The sequence below is a fragment of the Notechis scutatus genome, chromosome 1, assembly GCF_049901735.1.
Source record: "Notechis scutatus isolate UNSWTSFEM ecotype Mainland chromosome 1, rNotScu1.2, whole genome shotgun sequence".
NCBI classification, from domain to species: domain Eukaryota; kingdom Metazoa; phylum Chordata; class Lepidosauria; order Squamata; family Elapidae; genus Notechis; species Notechis scutatus.
The window spans coordinates 300,939,191-300,960,470 of NC_142009.1; the positions used below are offsets into that span (position 1 = coordinate 300,939,191).

Below are 21,280 nucleotides of genomic sequence, written 5' to 3' on the forward strand. Positions count from 1 at the left end.
GGGGTGTCAAACTCACATCACTGTGGTGCCATGTGATGTATCGGGACTTTTTCCCCCCTTCACTAAACCAGTATGAGTGTGGCCAGTGTGAGTGTGGCCATCTTCTTAAAGACCAAGTTACAATCTTGGGTATTGTCACCAGATCAGCCCGTGTATTTTTTTTTTGAAAGTTTTATTTGGGTTTTCACAAAAACAAAATACATAAATAAAACATCTTTTTTGAAAATAGCATGGTCCCAGGTTATCACTTCTTCATACAGACACCAAACTCAATTTCATGCTCATTTTTATATTCTATTCCATATATTATTACTGTTTTATGTTTTCTACATAGTTTTTCCCCTCTTTTAATTTTCTCAACTTTATTTTAATTATCTCATCTCAATCAAATCATTATATTTATACTTTTGTCTGTCCTGTTTCAATTTCATATTATCTTTTCTTATTAAACAAATTTTTCCCTGTAGTTACCCGTATGACACCTTTATATCTTTTAATTTTATCCATTCAAACTCTTATTTAAGCTTCAGTGTATACCTTTAAGATTATAGCATTCAATATAATACATAACTTCCAATCAAATTCTGCTTGGTACATTCTTAAAATACACACTATATTCTTAAAAAGAATATATATATATATGTGTGTGTGTAAATAAAGCACACATTCCATTCCAATTCAATTCTATCATTAATATTCATTAAAATCTTAACATCTTTAACATTTCTTTTCAATTAAATATCATACTTCCTTGGGAACACTTATAAACTTTCCATAGTTAACTCTTTTTCCCCATATTTCTCACTTATATTTTTATAAATCATTACTAATAATTAAAAATGTTCCCATTTAATTCTCCCAATCATTTTAATTCATTTATTTATTACCAAACATTCAACTACATTACAGTAAATATTTTATCCATCATTTTAATCATATTTTCTAAAATTATTTCTGTTTATAATATAACAATGCTATCTTATGTACCTTTTGCAGAATCCCTTTTGCAATTAAATTTTCACCCATTATCTCTAAATAAGCTTATGGTTACAATCCTTATATCTTTTCCCTGTTTCTCCATTTCTTTTTTTTTTTTAAACAAGTTTTATTAATTCTTCAAGACATACAATACATAAATACACACAAACACAAAACATAAAACCATAAAAAAATCTCTTTTCTGAAAGTTGCTTAGTCCCGGGTTATAACTCTTGGTACAGACACAAATTCAAATTCATATTCCTTTTATATACCATTTCATATCTTATTAACATTTTCAATTTTCTATATAACTTCTCCTCTCTTTTAAGTTTTCTCAATTTTATTTTATTTATCTCCTCTCAATTCAGATCATAATATTTATTATTCTTTGTCTGTTCTATTTCCAGCCATCCATTTATTTTTCTTCTTTAAAAAAGAAGAAAAACTTCTCCTGTACACTATATGGAGTATGATGCCTTTATCTCTCTCCCCTATATTTATAATACTTAATATAAAACACATAACTTACATTGGGATTCTGTCTGGTACATTCTAAAATTATACTATGTTATCAAAAATGATACAAATCTATTCATTAGTATTGATATTCATTTATATCTTAAACGTTTAACACATTACTTTTCAATTAAATCACATACTTTTATGGGAGCCCTATTTTCCATAGTTATCCCCCCCCCCACATCACATATTATAGCTCATTATTTCATTACGATGTTCCTCCTTCTTCTACTTCAAATCTCTCATTTCACAAAAAATTTCGCTAAAATACCATAGTCTGATCATTAATATTAACAATCATTTATATCTTAAACATTTTATCCATTTCAATTAAATATCATGCCTTTGTGGGAACAATTATGCTTTCCAAAAATTATTACCCCCCGCTCCAGATGACAATCTTAAATCATATTTCATTGCAGTACTCCTTTTTTCTTAACAAAAGTTTCACTAGTTTATATTAAATATTTTGTCACATTTTAAATTACATATTATTTCCAATTTTCTATGGTTATTTCTAAATACAAATATAAAAAAACAGTCTTATGTACCTTTCTAGAATCCCTTTATCAATAAAGTTTATCCATTATCTCTAAAAAACTTTTGCTTCTTAACATCTTGCTCCCCACCATTAGGGCTTCTCATCCCTTCCTTTCTCCCTTGCTTCTTCTTCTCCTTGTCCTCTTTAACCCCTTGTCTCCCCACCTCCCTTTTATTCTGTTTTCCCCCTTTCTGTTGTTTCCTAACATAATGTCCCCTTTTCACCTTATTCTTCTCTTTTTGGGTTTTTTTTCCAGATCTTGGAGTCCTCTTTTACTTTTTCTCTTCCTTTTTCCCTTCTCCAACCAAAGTCATTTGTTCATCAAAGATGGCTTCTTCTTTGTCCCCTTCATCCTGTTGTTCATTCTGCTTCACATAAGTATAAACCACCATTTCTAAAAATTGAAAAATAGTGCCAAGACCATCTTTCCCTTCTTGTTTTTCTTTTTCATATTTTTGATATACAAGTTTCAATCCATCCACAAGTGATGCCATTGTGTAGAGAAAAAGTTTTTCCAGACAACCACCCAGATGTTTTAATCAGAAATAATTCTCAAAAGTTCCAAAGTCACCAAACAATCCAAACAGGCTGTTTCTTTTAAATACCTTCTTCTTCTTCACTTTCTCTTTCTGGAGTTAAAGTTTAATCACAAAGTTCCCTTTCAAATATATTTTTTGGAAGTCTTATTGATGTTTAGTAACTCTTTAAAATTCTAGGCAATCTTCTCCTTATTTTCAAATTTTGCTCCAATTTTTTCCCCTCTCCCTCCGCTGTCACTTTAGGAAGGAGAGTGGAACAAAGAAAAAAACTTTCCCTTTTAAGATATTCGCAGCTTGTAACTCTCACTAGAGACAATGCATACTTAGCAGCCTTCAAGATTCCAGGTCACTTTCTCTTGTCTTGTCCCGGTTAGAAGCAACTTTCACTATTCTTCCGACTTTCTCCCTCCTGCACCTGCTTGTCCGGCTGCAGATTTCTTCATGGCGGCCATTGCTGACCGCCGTTCCTCCGCCTCGGGAAAAGGGGGTTTAGCCGGCTGGGGAGGGGGTCTGCGTCACCCCCAAACCCCTTTCCGGATCCCCCCTGTTTTCAGCTGCCTCTATGGGGCAGCTTTATCCCCCAGATCCAAACGGATCGGGGGAACCTTGGCGGCGAATGCAGCAGGGATCGCGCGGTGTCGCGAATCCCTGCCGCCACCGAAACCTTGCAAACCGGAAGTCCTGTTTCTCCATTTCTTGTTTCTGTCTTTTACAACTTCTTTTCCTTGCCTTCTTCCCCCTCTTCTTCTCCCTCCCCTTTTTACCCCCTCGTCTCTCTACTTCTAATTTTCTCATCTGTAATCCCCTCTTCTGTTGTTTTCTAATATTATCTTTCAAATTCTTCTTCTTTTTGGTTGTTTTTTCTAGTCTTAAACCTTTCACTCTCTTTCCCCCCCTTTTCTTTTTTCCCCCCACTTAAAATTATTTGATCATTAAAGATGGCTTCTTCTTTGTCCCAATCTTTTTGTTCTGCAAGCATTTTTTGTTGTTTCTCATAGTTCCAAATCTCCATTTCTAAGAATTGAAATACGAAGCCAAAAGAACCTCTTCCTTCTTGTGCATCTTCTTTCCATTTTTAAAGTTCCATTTTCAGTTCTTGTAAGAGTGATACCATCTTAAAGACTTTTAAACAACCACCCGGTTAATTTTAATCATCCAGATGCAAAAACCAGAAATCACCAAATAATCCAAGGCTGTTTCTTTCTGCTTCTTTTTTCCACTTTCTCTTCCTGGGGTTCTATTATTTTGTTACCAAGTTTCAATTAAAATGTATCTTTGAGGAATTTTGTTGAAATTTCACTGTAAGTTCCTTTTAGTTACAGTTCCATTCCTTAGTTCCAGGCAGTCTCCTCCATTTTTCCAGATCCTGCCCTTTATTCTTTTTTTTTTCTCCTTTCCTGCTTTTAAAAACTTTTAAATATCCAGAAATCTTTATTATCCTTTTGACTTTTATTTTCAGCTAAGATGCCTATTAATGTCAAAGTGGATTTTTTTCAATTTCTTGCTTAAGTCTCTTAGCTGTCAGTATAAGGAAGGGAAGAAAAAAACCCTAATCCTTTCCCTTCTCTCTCTCCTTCACAGCTTCAAAATCTTCTTTGGGAACAATGTTATTAAATTTAAATTTCAGGGTACCTTATTTGTTGCTTTTGCTGTTTGACCCGGTCAACCAAAACTTTCTCTTCTTATCTGCCTCCTGCACATTGTTTTCCAGTCGAGTTCTTCTTTGTGGTGGCCATTTCTGACCACCACTACAACCACCTTCAGGAAAGGGAGTAATGGCCAGCTGGGGAGGAGAGATGCGGCTCTCCTCAACCCTGCAGGCAGTCTCCCCCTTCTTCACCACCTCTACAGGGTGGCTTAGCCCCGAAACCAGCCAGCCCGGGGCACTCCAGCGGTGAGCACGGATCGAAGCCTCGCAGAGACGAGGTTTCGGTTTGTCGCCGAAGAAGCTCAAACCGGAAGCCCCCAGCCCGTGTATGTTGACCTCTGCCTGACATTATGGATTTTTTCAACTGAAGCTTTCACATAAACATTTTTTATAAGTCGGAGAAGAAGTAGACTAACTTACTAGTTATAGTGGTCCCACATGTAGCATTATGTGCTACATGTGATGACAGAACTGGTGAGCATTTAGCCAGAGCACAAAGTCCATAAGCACAACCAAAACTGAATTCTATCCCAAGCATGCTGATGTTATGATATGCAAACCAGGAACTTTACTTATATGCCTATAAGACACTGCTGCCTATATCCCATCAGCTAGGATTGTTTCTTTTATAAGGCATCCAAATCTATAGTGATTCTGATCAGTGATTGATATACTCAGGATACAACAATACCAAGAATACAAAAATTTACTTCCATCTCCTTACAATGCATACCTGCAAATTTATGCATTCAGTTTATCTGATTCAAAATGATAAGAACCTATAATAATTATATATGTTCTCAGTAGAAGGACATCAGCTTTTCTTCTTCAACCTTCTTCAAGGAGGAAGAAAGTAAGGAATTCATGGGAGTACAAGTTATACTTTAAATGTTAAAGCTATACACCAAACTTGATTTAAAAACAATCTAAAAATCTCTTCCAGTATTAAACTGATCATAAGAACAATATGTGAAACTGTAATTTAGGTAAGGGTGTTATAAAATTATGTGTTTATTTACAGTTCAGATGTGATATTTTTAAATGACAGAAAAATATTTTATATTCTCATGTAATCTCATTTACCCCTTTTTCTCTGTTTAGATATTTATGGTTCGGAAAGATGAGACCCTGAAAAATCTATTCCTGTTAGTTCATTTTCCAGTCCAGAAAGAGGGGTGTGACATTCTAGAATACAAGATAAAAGAAGAAAAATCTTGTAAGTTTATCTCCCTTCTTGAAATACATTCCAATATTTATGCACACTATATACACACTATGATCTGTTTCAGTACATATATTTATAGTATATTTGCCTGCATATACATTTGCTATGAACTTCAGATTCTGGGGCTTGAAAGGTTGCAGGAATTGGGTTTATTTAGTCTAATGAAAAGAAGGACTAAGGGTGGCATGATAGCAGTGTTCCAATATTTCAGGGGCTGCCACAAAGAAGAGGGGAAGCATCCTATTTTCCAAAGCACCGGAAGGCAAGCAAATGGTTGGAAACTAAGCAAGTGTCAAGGTTCCAAGCAATATGTCCCCAGAATAAAAATCCAAGGCATCCATCTTTCTTAAAGTCTGTTTATTAGAAACATATCAAATTGGCAAGGTAATTCCGACTCTGGCCAGATTCCGGAATTACACCCAGTAAAAAGCAAAAGTTTGAAACGTCCCCTCAGAGTCACAATCTCCAATCATTTCTCAGTCCATCCCTCCTCCACCTGCAGGCATCTTCTCTATTCCCGTGGGAAAGAATGCCATCTAGACATAACATTCCTTCCTTATCTCTATAACCCCCCTTTCAACAGCTGGAAAGTGGGGAGCCTGAAATACTGTAAAATTCCTTTGCAAAAAGCCTAAAGGAAGCTAAGAAAGGAATAGACAAAAGCTAGAGTAAAATATGGCTACGCATATGTCATCTTCAGGATCGACATCAAGGAGAGAAGCAACCTGGAGCTAAGGAGAGATTTCCTAACAGTAAGAGCTATTTATCAGTGGAACACATTGCCTTCAGAAGTTGCTGTGGGTGCTCCATCACTGGAGGGTTTTAAGAAGAGACTGAACAACCACTTGTCTGGAATGATATAGGGTCTCCTGCTTGAGTAGGGGTTGGACTAGAAGACCACCAAGTTCCCTTCCAACTCTGTTATTTTTCTCTCTCTGAGGTAGATCTTCTCAGGAGTGCTGTCCTTTGAGAGAGGAAGAGATTCTTCCTTGGTGTTTTTTTAGCAAGATGATTTTAAAATTATACTAGACCAGGGGTGTCAAACTCATGTCATCACCATGGTGTCATGTGACATATCGGGACTTCCCCCCTTCGCTAAACCAGGTGGGGGCGGGGCCATCATGTGACGCACCCGGCCCACAGGCCGCAAGTTTGACACCCTTGTACTAGACAAATTGAGAGAAGATAGCACTACCAGAAGTTACTTAACCATGATAGCTAAATGGATATTGTAGGTTCAGGAGTAGTATTTTGCTTTATCTCAAGTGCTGGAGTCCTACACTAAAGAAAAGAAAAGGATTTGCTTTCATGCTCTGTTTACGGACCAGTTAATAATATTTGGTTGATCAATACTAAAAACCAAGTCTGGACTAGAGTATTAGATTAAATGAATCTGGTAGTAATAATAGGAATTGTTGCTGGATTGTGGTAGGCTGCTTGTCTTGGTGCATCTGTCCAGCCCCCTATTTCCATTGGATGGAAGTTTACCTATCGGCAAAAAAAAAAAAAAGATGAATAAAAATGGGACTGCAGAGTTATTATGATTGAAATGGAAAAAACCAATACATTTCACCATATGAGAGAGATTGTGATGAAATGGCCTGTGTCCCTTTTGTCATAATGCTCGCGATTGTGGCTAGATAGGCGTATTCAGTTTCTTGTCTGGCAGTTAACACCGAGGTAGTTTTCAACAATATTGCTCTCTTTTCTTTCATAGCTGCCCGTCTTGTATCGAACTCTAGGGAGCTCTCAGTTTTTAATCTTTAAACAACTAAGACAGGACTGGCCCTTAAAATAAAATGCAGCAAATTTGGACGTAAGGCCCCTTTAGCTTGGAGAAACAGTTAATATTGCTGCCTCTGTTCATGAAATTTCCAATTTTCCTATTATGGGTCTTAGAAAAGCTATGTCATTTTACCTGTTTCTTTTGCAATATGTTCTACACTGGTGAATGGCTGTTGGTATCTCTTGGTAGAAAATTCCACAAAAACATTGTCTTTCTGACTAAGACTGATGTTCAGAATAGAAAAATTCATGAAAAAGGCTGAACCTGTATCATGAATGCTGTGTTACAACTGTGCTATGTTAGTTTTACCTGCTTGCTCAGAAAGGGACATAACCTTTTCCTTCCTTGAATTTTGAAATGGGCTGTGTGTTCCTCCTTAATCACCACATCTCTCTGGCAATTTTCCAGGTTACTTTTTCATTTCATTGCTGTTCCCAGTTCCTGCTAATAAGGTTATTAAGTGAATGCAAATGCTAATGGCTATTCCAGAGTACTAAAACATTTAGAATGCTGCTCTCTGTGGCTTGGCCCACAATGGCCTCTTGCCGATTAATTCTTTTGTCCTAGCTATTCTCAGAGGTCACATTCTCAAGTGTAATGAGTTGTGTCAAAGAAGCCAAACATTTTAAAAATGTGTGTGTCTGTGTGAAGATGTATCTACACATACTTCCATAGCATTCAGCAATTTGAAATTTAGAGTGTCCTGTTTCTGGAAAAAAAACTGTGTAAAAGACTGATTCCTCAGCACATTTGATCTCATTTTCTGATAAGCAGCATTGCACAATCTCATGTTTGCCGAGCTGCTACTTTTGGAAAGAAGTAAAAAAAAAAAAGTTCAAACATTTCTCAGAATAGTTTGCACTGACACACATCAGTGCCTAGAACTATGGAAATACTTGGGGAATATTCATGAGTTCTGTGGCATACATATCATGATTCAAAGAGGGGAGTTAAAGTAGCTTGAACAATCACAAAGCTATGACATCATCATTTCTGCATTTCTGCACTATTCATATGGAAACTAATGAGTAAATGGAAAAAGAAAAGCAAAACAGAGGCTTAGAAAAGACAGTTTTAGTCTTTCAACTAAGCAGACCATTTAGCTTCAGCTTGTTTCTGTTTTTATCTGGAAATGCATTATAATTCAGTATTCCTTGCAAAACATCATTAATCCTTCAAATACAGCAGAGCATATTTTAACATAATTCATGAAAAATGTCTAAACTAATTGCAACATGGAACCGCATCAACAATGACCCTTGAGGTTACCTTTGTATCCTATTGTTGAATCTTTTTATTTAGAATCAGTCATTATGATCTCATTATGCAGCCTGCATATGAGATCATTCTAGGAGGCGGGAACCAAATGGTGGTGATCTCAGCCAGGATGACTGACCACCTCCTTTTGCTGCAACTGGAAAATAGATGTAGCCAAATGCAGCTCTGGGTCCAAGGAAATCAAATATTTGTTGGTTTCAATCAGATCTCAATAGCAGTAACCTTGAGAGGGATCTTGGAGTCTTAGTGGACAACCAGATAAATATGAGCCAGCGGTGTGCAGCAGCAGCAGCCAAAAAAGCTAATGCAATCCTAAGTTGTATTGACAGAGGGATACAATCAAGATCAAGGGAGGAACTAATAACACTCTATAAAGCCTTAGTAAGACCACACCTAGAGTACTGCATCCAGTTTTGTTCACCACATTATAAAAAAGATGTTGGGACTCTAGAAAAAGTACAGAGAAGAGCAACCAGGATGATTAGGGGACTGGAGGCTAAAACATACAACGAACGGTTGCAGGAACTGGGCTTGGCTAGTCTAGTAAAGAGAAGGACCAGGGGAGACATGATAGCTGTCTTCCAATATCTGAGGGGCTGCCACAGGGAGGAAGGGGTCAAGATATTTTCTAAAGCACCTGTAGGTCAGACAAGGAATAATGGATGGAAACTAAACAAGGAGAGATTTAACCTGGAAATAAGGAGAAACTTTCTGACAGTGAGAACAATCAACCAATGGAACAGCTTGCCCTCAGGAAGTTGTGAGAGCATCATCACTTGAGACTTTCAAGAAGAAATTGGACTGCCATCTGTCAGAAATGGTGTAGGGTCTCCCGCTTGGGCGGGGGTTGGACTAGATGACCTACAAGGTCCCTTCCAACTCTGATTATCTGTTATCTATCTCATTGCTAGGTCTGATGAGGCTAAATTGAATGAGAAGAGATGGAGTGAAACAAGCTAAGTGATGGCTGTGTTCCAGGTAGTCTCCCAACAAATATTGGGCACATGCTATTTTTTTGAGAATTTTCTCTAATAAGAGTGTCCATCACTTGAACAGATCCCAGGCACATCTAGAGATCCTGTACTTTTCTCTCTAGTTCGGGGGTCTTCAAACTTGACAGCTTTAAGACTTGTGGTCTTCAACTGCCAGAATTCCTCCTCCAGTCACTTAGGAATTATGGGAGTTGAAGTCCATAAGTCTTAAACTTGCCAAGTTTGAACACCCTTGTTCTAGTTTATCCCAGATCCTATTGTCCTCCCCTGCAGTGTACTTCCTACGCTCCTGGAGTGTAGATTCTTGATTGCAATTTTGCATATTACATAAAGAAGAAAAGTAATGACTGATGGAAGCATTCCAGTTATCTTCCAAGATGACTTCAGAACATTCTCTGAAACCTTAGTGTGGAGTGAAGAATATTAATCATCAGACACAGTCAGAATGAATGATAGATTCTTAGAAAGAGAACAAATTGGAGCAGGAGAACTAGGAGGATCAGGATACTGGGAATGGTTGGAAGGCTGGTCCAGACACTAAATTAGATCATATACACCCAAGATTTTGATCTGGTGTAGGTAGTAAAAACATCTGAAGTCAAGGCACATTCCTGCCCAAGTATCAGAGGTAATCCTTGAAATATATTAATCTGTGTTTAAATCTGCAATCTCCTACATCTGGGGCCATCTGTGGATTGAATTTCAGGAAACCCTGCCATGAGAGGCTAGGGATAAATCCTCTGGAGAACAGCCAGGAATATATGGCTTAAGACCTTTCCAGTGATGTATCTCAGCCAGTTTTATCTTATATTTAAAGCTTGATTTTTAATTTCTCTCTCATCCTTTGCTATCGGTGTTGGAGAAAAAAATAAAATAAAACAAGTCTCAAGCATGTGGATGGTGACAATAGGATGTGCAGGACATTGCTCATCAATTGGACTCTTCTCCCATTGTACTTATCCTTCCAAGAGAAAAAGCACAGAAGCTCACAATCTGAGGAAAATAGTTTTCCAAGCCTCATTGCAATCTATCCATTTTATGTACCTGTTTTGATGGTTTATACAGAATGGAAGATATTAAAAACAGACTTACCCATCTAACTACACATAGATGTCCACACAACCAGTAATGGACATCTAAACCCCAAATTTCCACTCAGACAAGACCATCATAACTAGATTGCAGAAGGCTAACAATAAGGGTAACAGTCACATCTCTGCAAACCAGGTATTTCATAGCAGTGGGACCACAATAGGGAAGGATACATAACACCAATGGATCCATTTACCCTTGTATTCACATGGGATCCTGATCATCTCTCTCTGCATGTTCACAGGACAGAACTGGGCAAATTCCCGCTGGTAAAGATGATCCATGAGGTAACCTGGAGCCCAATCATGTTGGCCTTTAAACATCAAAATAGCCATTTGAATGGGACTCAAGCTTATTAGCAACTAAGGCAGAGACTGCAATATAGATGTCACCTGCTAATAATTTAACCATTGCATTGAGTTTTGTGCCAACTGAATAGTTTAATGGTAGCCCCTGAATAATTTTTGGCAGCCTCATGTAAAGCATGTTAGAGATAAAGTCATGGGTACCAGTTGCCAGTACATCCTAGTTCAAATGGTCCAGAACTAATGTACCTGCCTCAGCTGAGCAAAGAGCCACTGGCCACAACTTTTATCTCTTTTATGGGGAGGAGAAATCTGCCCAGAACTAATGTTGGAACAGATATGAAACTACCAATAGTTCCAGATAAGACAGTCACTTCCTTTAGCTAGGACTGAGACTTAAGTTATTTCTACTTATTCAGATTTTCACAGCTTAGGAACTAGGAGTTACATAGCTTTTGATGGCAATGTAGAATTTAATATCAGTAATGTACTGATGATCTCTCTCTCTCTCTCTCTCTCTCTCTCTCACACACACACACACACACACACACACACACACACACACACCTCCCAGGATCATTGTAGACGTTAAAGAGCAATAAGAAAATATTTAGCCCTCTAGTATAACATTTATTCCAGTAGCAACTAGGGACAAGGTGGTGATGCCTTCCAGAGATTTAGGAAAATTCCCAAGTGCTTATAGGAAGCTACTGAGATACATTTCCGCCTACTACTTCTACAGTGGTGGGACAACAGTTCTAGGCAACAATAATGTGCAGCTTGACCAGAAAGTGATCAATCTGATCATGGCCAAAAAGCAAAGGTAATGTCCCCCATTTTGAGATCCACACACCATTTGCTCTGAGTTAAACTGCTGATCACCAATATATGAGTAGGGATTGACATAATCTGGGGTTGACATGGACCAATATATGAGTAGGGATACATTCCTAACCAGCACTGGATCTCATTGCTAAAGCATTGGTGCAGAGGTGAGATTCTACAGGTTTGCACCTATTCGCTAGAACCGGTTGTTAACATTCTAAGCAGTTCAGAGAACCGGTTGTTAGAAGAAATTACTGGCCTAATCCTGTAAGGAAGGCAGGAAGGAAACATTCTGGTGTTGCTTACAGAAACTGCCTCTCCGTTAACCCTTATTACATTCTTGGCAGGACTAGACTTCCTGTCTCAGGAATGTCTCTGGGTTTTTTTCCCCCTCCTTTGCTGGTACTTTGCTTGTGTGGAGTGACCATTCAAAGTTACAATGGCACTGAAAAAAGTGACTTATGACCATTTTTCACACTTATGACTGTTGCAGCATCCCCACAGTCATGAGAGGCCAGGCAAGGAGATGCATGCCTCGATGTGAGTGATGTTGAGTTGGCCATGCCCAGCCAGTCACATGCCCACCAAGCCATGCCCACCAACTAAACCATGCCCACAGAACTGGTTGTTAAAAAAAATTGAATCCCACCTCTGCATTGGTGTTGAAATGCTTAAGCATTTATAGCATAAAGTAATGAAATCTACTGCAAGTTTTCTCTCAAAAAGTCTCACAACTGGTACAACTGCTGCTATATTTAACTTCTAGGTATAAAAAAACTTCATCTGAGCTTCTTCACCAGTTGTCCCTAAATAATGAGAGAGTGCTGGTGCCTGTCAAAGAAAGGGTCTTGTTTGAGGAAATGCAACCTCCTCCAAAAAGCTCATTTGATGCTAACGTTATGAACTTTGGGGCAATAAATCAAGTCTTTGTCTTTATTTCTCAGGTATTTTGGAAACCATTTTAGTGTTAGAAGTTAACTGTTTTCATGATTCTTTACTATGATTTTATACTTTTTAGCGGTTTCAATAGCTTGGTTGTACTGTTCCCTAAGAATGTTTTAATCTGTTCTCTGATTTTTAAAAATATGTTAGTATTGCTTTTATATTTACTTTTTCATAACATGGATAGTACAAATACTGGCCTACAGGATGTAAGATTTCTTCCTAATCAGTTCTCAGATTGAGTGTCAGGGTGCCTTTTTAGGGGATAGCAGGTTGGGGACAAACGAACCTAACTTCTGGTTGTTCAATCACTACTCCCTCTGAAGTTGGTATGACCAAAGGGCATAACTTTTTTTTCCAACAACACCAGAGGATCAAACAACTCTAGAAGTAGCATAAGCTTTCAAACTTGATCCTTTACAATGCCAAGACATTGTCTCACAGATAAACAGAGTTGGAGCCTTGGAGATGTTGCTTTCCAATCATGGTCACTGGTTTTATTTTTAGCTCCAGCAACGTGCCAAAGATAGCTGTGTCAGTTCTCCATATTTAGTAACCGTGACCACAGCACACATTGGAGCAAGCTCAGGGTCGTGCCTCTGGTGTCTTTCCATATGTTAGGTAAGTTGCCCATCTATTAGCGAGTTCTAGTAATTAAAAAATAAATGTTCTCTTATTTATATTTTCTGAGAGAAGCAAAATCCTCTCTGGTAGTCTAATTTCTTAAGACATTTGTGAAAGACTAGCATGGCTTTAATAGTTTTATTGCTTTAGCAGTTTTCAGAAAGCACAATAAGTAGATTAAATGTGAAAGGCAAAGGGATATTATTGAGGTGAACTGTGATTCAGTTTAGATTGGTTGACTTTTACAAATAGAAGTATTAAAGTTAGGCTAATATAAAAAGCAGATTACAGAATTATGCAACCAAGAATGAAGCGCAGTTCCAGAGAAACATTCCTGGGAATATCTGTCACAACTTGGACTCACATCATGCTGTTGGAGCCAACATTCTAGCTCAGGAAATGAACACTGATTTGGAGTCTTTGGACTTGAATCCCTTCTCCGCCATGAAGATTATTGTGTGATTTGGTTAACCATCTATTTTTGTTCTGTATGGTAGGAATAGCCCCAAACAGCCCAGTGAGCAGATGTGCATCTAGTAACACTATGCATTGTGTTATTTCAGAGGGAGGGATGATGAAAATAATAAGACTAAGTGATACAGTAAGGTTTTTTTAAAGGGCTGGAATTCATAGAGATAGGGGAGATGTGTTTTAGAAGTAGCTGGTATCAGAAAAAATGTTTTTGGCCAGCACTGATTGGGGAGAACCTGTGTCTTCTGTGCTGGATAAACTTTTAAGCAGATGGTGCTGGTCACTATCAACTCTTGAGCTTAACTATTCAGGCTGCAATCCATTTGTGTTTTTCACTTTGTTAAGGACAATGAAAATACAAAGAACAGAAAATGGCATAGAGAGGAGAGTAGAGGAGGAAACAGCCCTGGGTCAGAGTTCTCCAGCTATTAATTTGCTATTGACAGGGCAACCGGACTTCCTGAGTCAAGGTCATTTCCATGCCCTGGACAAAGTTGGTTACTGATTAAAGGTATAATAGAGTTGATGTTAGCTCCGCACTGGCGATTTAAACCACAGCTTGAGATAGCCAGCATGCATTAAAAAAATTCCATTATGAAGCTAAATCCCCTTCCTGTTAGGCTGAGCTTCTTGAAAAAGCCTGCTTTTAGCAAAGCATCACCATTTCCTCTTTTTTCTTCTGTATTTTTTGGGGATAAGGCACTCTATTTGTCTTGTCTCCAGAGTGTGTGGGTGTTTTCGAAAATGTATTTGTCAGATTAAATGTGAAAACAAAGGTCATGCAGTAGTTTTACCAAAACCAGGTCTTAACTGTCACATAACAGTGAACAAGATTTTACAAAAACACTTATTCGGGATGGAATTTAAGGGCCATCCACAAGCAAAACCTAACAAATATGGGAGAGTGAGTTAAATATGATGAGATGATTTGTCATCTCATACAAAACAATAGGGCAGATCTGTGGCTTGCATAGTTGTGGCTAGGGGTGGGATTCTACCGATTTGGAGCGGTTCTATAGAACCGGTTGTTATGATTTCACACAGTTTGGAGAACTGGCAAATCATTCCCCTGGCTGGCACCCTCCCTCTCCGCCCTCCCCTCCATGCCCAGTCAGTCCTTATCGTGTATGCGCAACATCGCGCACATGCTTGACATCACTGACTGGGTTCTTCCCTGCCCGGTCACTCCTCAAGATATTTTTCCCCCCTCCCAGCCATCAGTTGTTCCCATAATCAGCTGTGCCAGGATTTCCCTCGTCATCTTACTGCTTTGCCCAGGAGGCTTCCCTGAGGCCCCCAAAGCCAAAATGGAGGAGGGGGGGCGCACACCCTGCGCTCCATTTTTTTGCCTTCCTGGGCCCCAGGGAAACTTCCTGGGAGCAAAAATACCCCTCCAGGAGCTTCCCTGAGGCCTAGTAGGCCCCAAAATGAAGGGTGGGGGGTGCTGCATGCCCCTTCCAGGCTCCATTTTTTTTCTTCCTGAGCCTCAGGGGAGACTTTTGGGAGCAAAAATGTCCCCTGGAGGCTTCCCTGAGGCCCAGAAGGCCCAAAAAATGGGGGGGGTATGCTGCAAAAAAAGCCATGCCCACCCAGTCACATGGCCATGCCTATCTAGCCACACCCACAGAACCAGTTGTTTAAAACTTTGAATCCCACCCCTGGTTGTGGCACTATCTTGAATTTTGACCCATTCCTCTTCCCTCCTGCAATACCCCTGAGCTAAAATTTTAAATCAAGTTTAACAAGGAAATCCTCCCTTCTTTCCCTCCATTCCCTTCCCTTCCCTTCCCTTCCTTTCCTCCAGACATTAATGTACCTGGCCAAAAGCTTTGCTGAATCAACCTTATTTGGAATAGTTAAGAAAAAAATAATTTAGAGTATGTGTGGGCATACCCGTAGTACCTACTAGCAACTCCATAAACACTTGCCTCCTTTCTGGTCTTGTAAAGGATTCCAAGAAGATTAATTTAAGGAGGTACTGGAAATTGTTATATGCATATCCACAAGTACCTGAATCATATTTCTCCCTTCAAATTGAAGCCACTGCACAACTTCAGCAGTTAGTGCCCAGGAAACCTCCAAATATCCAGGTTTAAAATGGACTGGGCAATTAAAAAAAAATAAAAAATAGGTAATGGCAAACCATTTCTAAACTTTTGCAAAAAAAACAACAACCAGTATAGACTTTACACATAGCAACTATATGTAGTAAGTCTTCATTCAAGTGATACTTTGCTTTAAGTATTTTCCCCATTTAAGTGTCTTCTAAGTTTCAACTTGTCATTCCCAGTCATTCCATAACTACATTATCTAGAGAAGTTCCTAGTTTTTCTTTTCAACTAGGCATAGGAGAAGTCACAGCATTTGTTTTCCAAATCAAATGATTTTTTTGCTTTTTGCCAATTATGGGACTATTTTTGCTATGCTACTCTTTTTCTTTTCATTGCAGAATGCTTTGTTCTGTTTAATCGTATCAAAGATTGCTGAGGCGTAATCAGTGTTCAGGATTTGTAGCTCCGTTTCTGAGTGAAGTGAGATTTGAGCAATGGGATAAAAACCTTGCTCTGAGAAGGAGGTTTTAGACAAATTGATAGGAAGTGGAACAAAACAGTGTAAGCAATTTTGATTCTACCTCATAAGTTTCATTTCAACTTCACAGCAAATTATTTGTGGCAAATGTCAAATTGTTATCTGTCACTGTAAATTTTATTTTTTAAATGGCACCAATGAAATGAGACACATCACCAATTTTTCCTATTTCTCCTGCTGTCAAGTGACCATTTCAGAATGAGATTTCAGAACCGATCAATATCTCTGATACTAGTGAGACCAATCCCTGAATACTTTTCTTATTTCTCATCAGTATTGCACTTGGAAGGATCACTTCTTGTGTTTGAAGACATCTTCAAACTGGTGGCGTTCTACTGTGTCAGTAGGTAAGTTGGTTAGACATTTTCCACTCATGGTGCCATGTGACCTTGCAAATATGCTTGTGAAAATGACGAAACAGCCTACAAAAAAAAAGTCTTCAAGAGGCTGTTTGAGGTGGAATGAACAGCATGCTCCCTCAACCCACAAAAGTGGGAAGAGTAATAGAAAAACCTGCCTGTCTACCTGCATGGAATTCCTTGTTCCTGAGGCTGCCAACAAAATGCTTAAGTAAAAGGAATCCTATTTTCAAAGTATAAAGATGTCTGTCTGTCTGTCTACCTATCATCTATCTATCTACTAAAATCTTTCTTGTTATGACTTTCAACTGGGTAAAACAGTGCTTTATATGGCAACAACTTTTGAAGCAAAATACTTCCAATTGGCTAACTTACAGAAAATCCAGGGCCATGACTCCCAAGGAAGTCACACTTGTGGAATTTGTATCTGTTTCAGTGCTACTAGCTGCTGCTGTGGTTACATGACCTTCATTTTCAATATTCTATTATAGTTTCCCAGCCAGTCTCGCAATCCTTCACTGAGCCATCCAGCAGCAACTTACCTACCTGCTAGAAAGGGGAAGGAGGGAGGGAAGGAAAGAAGGATTTCCAGTGTTCCTTGCCAGAAGCTCAACAAGGGAAGCCAACCAAGGAGTCAGAATTCACTCCCATTCCCACTGCTTATTCCAATATTTGAGGGGCTGCTGCAAAGAAGGGGGGCTCAACATATTCTCCAAAGCACCTGAAGATAGGACAAGAAGCAATGGATGGAAACCAATCAAGGAGAGAGCAAACCTTGAACCGAGGGGAAATTTCCTGACACTGAGAACAATTAATCAGTGGCTTGCCTTCAGAAGCTGTGGGGGCAGAAGTGGCATTCAGCGGGTTCTGATCAGTTCTGGAAAACCAGTAGCGGAAATTTTGAGTAATTCGGAGAACCAGCAAATTCCACCTCTGACTGGGCCCATCCCCATCTATTCTCTTCCTCCCGAGTCCCAGCTGATCAGCTGGATCTTCTTTTGTTGCCCTGCACAGGAGAACGGAGCTGGAAAGCAGGTTAGTGGGGTGGGGAAGGAATGGGATTTTGCAGTACCCTTCCCCTGCCATGCCACCAAGCCACGACCACCAAGCCACGCCATGCCCACCAAGCCACGCCCACAGAACAGGTAGTAAAAAAAATTGAATCCCACCACTTTGTGGGTGCTTCATCACTGGAGGTTTTTAAGAAGAGATTGGACAACCATTTGTCCAGGATGGTATAGAGTCTCTCTACGTGCAGGGGGTTGGACTAGAAGACCTCTAAAGTTCTTTCCAACTCTTTGTTATTTTGTTCTGCTTTGCTTTTTTTTTTTTTTTTTGGCTTTCCTTTGGTAATTCTTTTTCTCTGTTTAGATAAGGAAATATCTCTGAAACAATGGCTCAATGGGACATGAATTGTCTAGTAGTCTAAAACATCACAGCGGTATAATTTCTAGTTAAAACATCACAGCAGGTATAATTTCTACAGGAAAACAGAATAAGAAAATTCAACTTGTAGAATGTTATCTCAAGCTATGGATGGAGCAGTGTAGGGAATTACATTTAGTAATGTTTTCTTGGTTAACTTAATTTTTAAAAAAGCCTAACCAAACAAATCAGACAAATTTGGGACGACATCTTTTTATTCATAAGAATTATTTTATTTGAAGGAGCATTCAGAATGGGCACCCTCTATCTGCAATCAATAATGTGAATCCAGCCGATTATATTCCATCTGCTCAGAGCAATTCTGCATGCAGAACAGATCTTTCTTTATATAAAAAAAGTCCTTTTGTACCTTCTTTGATCTTCCCCATCACCTGCTTCGCATTATAATTACATACATCTTGAATACATGACGGGCTACAAAGAACCAGAAGGGAAAAAGAGTTTGGCACTATCCAAAGTTACCGTATGCTTTGAGACAATCTTGTTATGAAACTATTATGTCTCAAGTCTTTTTTCACTCAACATTATTAGGGAAACATAAGCAAGAGATATTTTAAGGGGCCAAAGCCAAACCTATTATTGTGTGAGCGAAAGAAACAAGATGGTCACCTCAAGCAAAAGACTCTGAGAGGCAGCATTAAAGTAGTAGGAGAAAAGAGCTACCTTCTTCAAATGTTCTGGTGATGTTTTGGCAATTCACATGTTACTGAAGAACTAATTATTTGAACACCGAGTTCACTTTTGTAAATCGAATTGGAGGGAGCATGAACAAGTTCCTCATAATACTATAGTATAATTAGATGGGAAACTCATTTGATTTGTTCATGGAGATAATTCAAATAAAACAGAATAACAGAGTTGGAAGGGACCTTGGAGGTCTTCTAGTCCAACCCTCTGCTCAGGCAGGAAACCCTATATCATTTTAGACAAATGTTTGTCCAATCTCTTCTTAAAAACCTCCGGTGTTGGAGCATTCACAACTTCTGGAGGCAAGTTGTCCCACTGATTAATTGTTGTAACTATCAGGAAATTTCTCCTTAGTTCTCTCCTTGATTAGTTTCCATCCATTGCTTCTTGTCCTGCCTTCAGGTGCTTTGGAAAATATGTTGACTTCCTCTTCTTTGTGGGAGCCCCTTAGATATTGGAACACTGCTGTCATATCACCCCTAATCCTTCTTTGGCCAAACATGATTAAACATTAATATGACTGTCACTGACCCTGGTCCTAAACACTGTCCATTTTTGCATAGCAGAAAAGGATCTCTTATTTCAGGAACCACAAAATGATTGTTACCTAACAATTTTATTTTATATATCCATCAGTAGGAGGGAGACCCCATCTTTTATTTAATTTTTTTTTAAATAAGTAAAATGTTGCATATAATTAAGTGACTGCTGGCTGTAAGTAATCCAATTATCCTAAATAGTCCTGTGAAAGCTTGTGGTAAGTAAGAGTACCTTCGATGGGATCACTTGCTCAAGAACATTTAATGTGGAAGACTTAGACTAATGTTAAACAAGTATCAGCAAAATGGAATGGGTGGGCGGATAGCAGTGGTGAGCTCATCTCTTAACCTTTTTTAGGATTTCCAAGGCAAGCAGTTTGTTTAACCCTTGTCTAGTCGTTTGACAAAACAACTTCCTTTAATATAGAGAAGCTCTAGCCAAGCTCTATCGGCATATATTAAATGAAACTTGCTGTTCCAAGCTGATTTTTTTTAAAGAATGACCTCAGTCTGGGAATAAGAACAAAGAATCTTCATCAATGGTTTCAGGATATTTTGCTGCATGGCCCTTTATAATAGCTAATCTTGTATCCCTAATCTCCTGAAAGGACATGTATACATAGGCATTAATAGGTTGGAACACAGAGAAGGCCAGAATTTCACACAATTTGGAAATATGATAGGTCCCAAGAAGCATCTTATAAATGTGTATGTTGTACTACCATTCATCTGGTGGCTAAGACCTCTATGGCTGCATCTTGTGACATTTTAAGTGCGATAACTTTCTAGCGTGAATAGCAGGTTGACAAATAAGCTGGACACCCCCTCTGTGGATATAGATAGGTGATCAATGATAGCACCAGTCAGTTAATCAATTTATTTATTGTTTTAAAACAGCATCAGTCAATCTGTACTCTTTAGCTATACTGAATGAGAACTTTGGCAGTTGCAGCCCTATTACACCTGGATTGCAGTTGACCTGATTTAATTACAGTCAGTGATGTCTTATGAAGAGTGTGTCCTTCAGAAGTCTTCCTCATTAATGCCTTTATAGTGTTACCCAATCATCCAGAGCCTGCCCTCATTGCTATGATATCCGCACAATAGTGGGTGGATAACTCTAGAAGACATTATGACCATTTTATCATTATGTTCTTTCAGTTTCACCAACCATTCTTGTATATTATATTATATTATGTTATGTTATGTTATGTTATGTTATGTTATGTTATGTTATGTTATGTTATGTTATATTATATTATATTATATTATATTATATTATATTATATTATATTATATTATATTATATTATATTATATTTATTATATTATATTATATTATATTATATTATATTATATTATATTATATTATATTATATTATATTATATTATATTATATTATATTATATTATATTTATTATATTATATTATATTATACCTTCTTCATGTTTGATTGGCCCAACAGTTGTAGGATGATGCTATAAACTGTTATAAATCCCTAATAAAGAAATGGCAATTATCACAAGTGGGGATCTTGAATAAGGACCGTTCCAAAGTGGTAACTAATTATGGAAATATATAGAAATATACCTTGGCAACATCTGTTTTTCTGCTCAGTTTCTATTATGTTGCCTTCAATTCATTGACAGCTTGAGAAAGGTATGAGAAAGGTTTAAATTGTTCTCAATTCTGCCTGTGTTAAAGTTATGTTTTCCTATTATTCTGATTATGTCTAAGGACAGCCTCAGGGTATACAAATGTGCAAAATTTGCCATGCATTGCCTTGAAGTGAATCAAAGACTGGTAGTGACTGAGAAGAAGGGTGATAATGACAACAATGGAACTAGCCATTTTTATTCCATCTCAAGGCTGCAACAGAGTAGTATAGAAAGA

The 21,280-nt window shown here is 38.2% G+C and overlaps 1 protein-coding gene across 3 annotated transcripts in view; it reads left to right on the plus strand.

Annotated features, from left to right (window-relative positions):
• RIN3 (Ras and Rab interactor 3) overlaps window positions 1–21,280 on the plus strand; it is a 96,604-nt gene that overhangs the window by 33,674 nt on the left and 41,650 nt on the right. Inside the window, exons 1-3 of one of the 3 annotated variants that reach the window (XM_087952086.1) lie at window positions 13,252–13,294; window positions 14,215–14,279; window positions 16,543–16,704. In XM_087952086.1, the coding sequence (XP_087808212.1) occupies window positions 16,556–16,704 (149 nt within the window). In that variant the 5' untranslated portion in view covers window positions 13,252–13,294; window positions 14,215–14,279; window positions 16,543–16,555. Of the gene's footprint in view, window positions 1–5,329; window positions 5,445–13,226; window positions 13,295–14,214; window positions 14,280–16,542; window positions 16,705–21,280 lie in introns of those variants that run through there. The other 2 variants (XM_026679207.2, XM_087952087.1) reach the window with 2 other exon arrangements.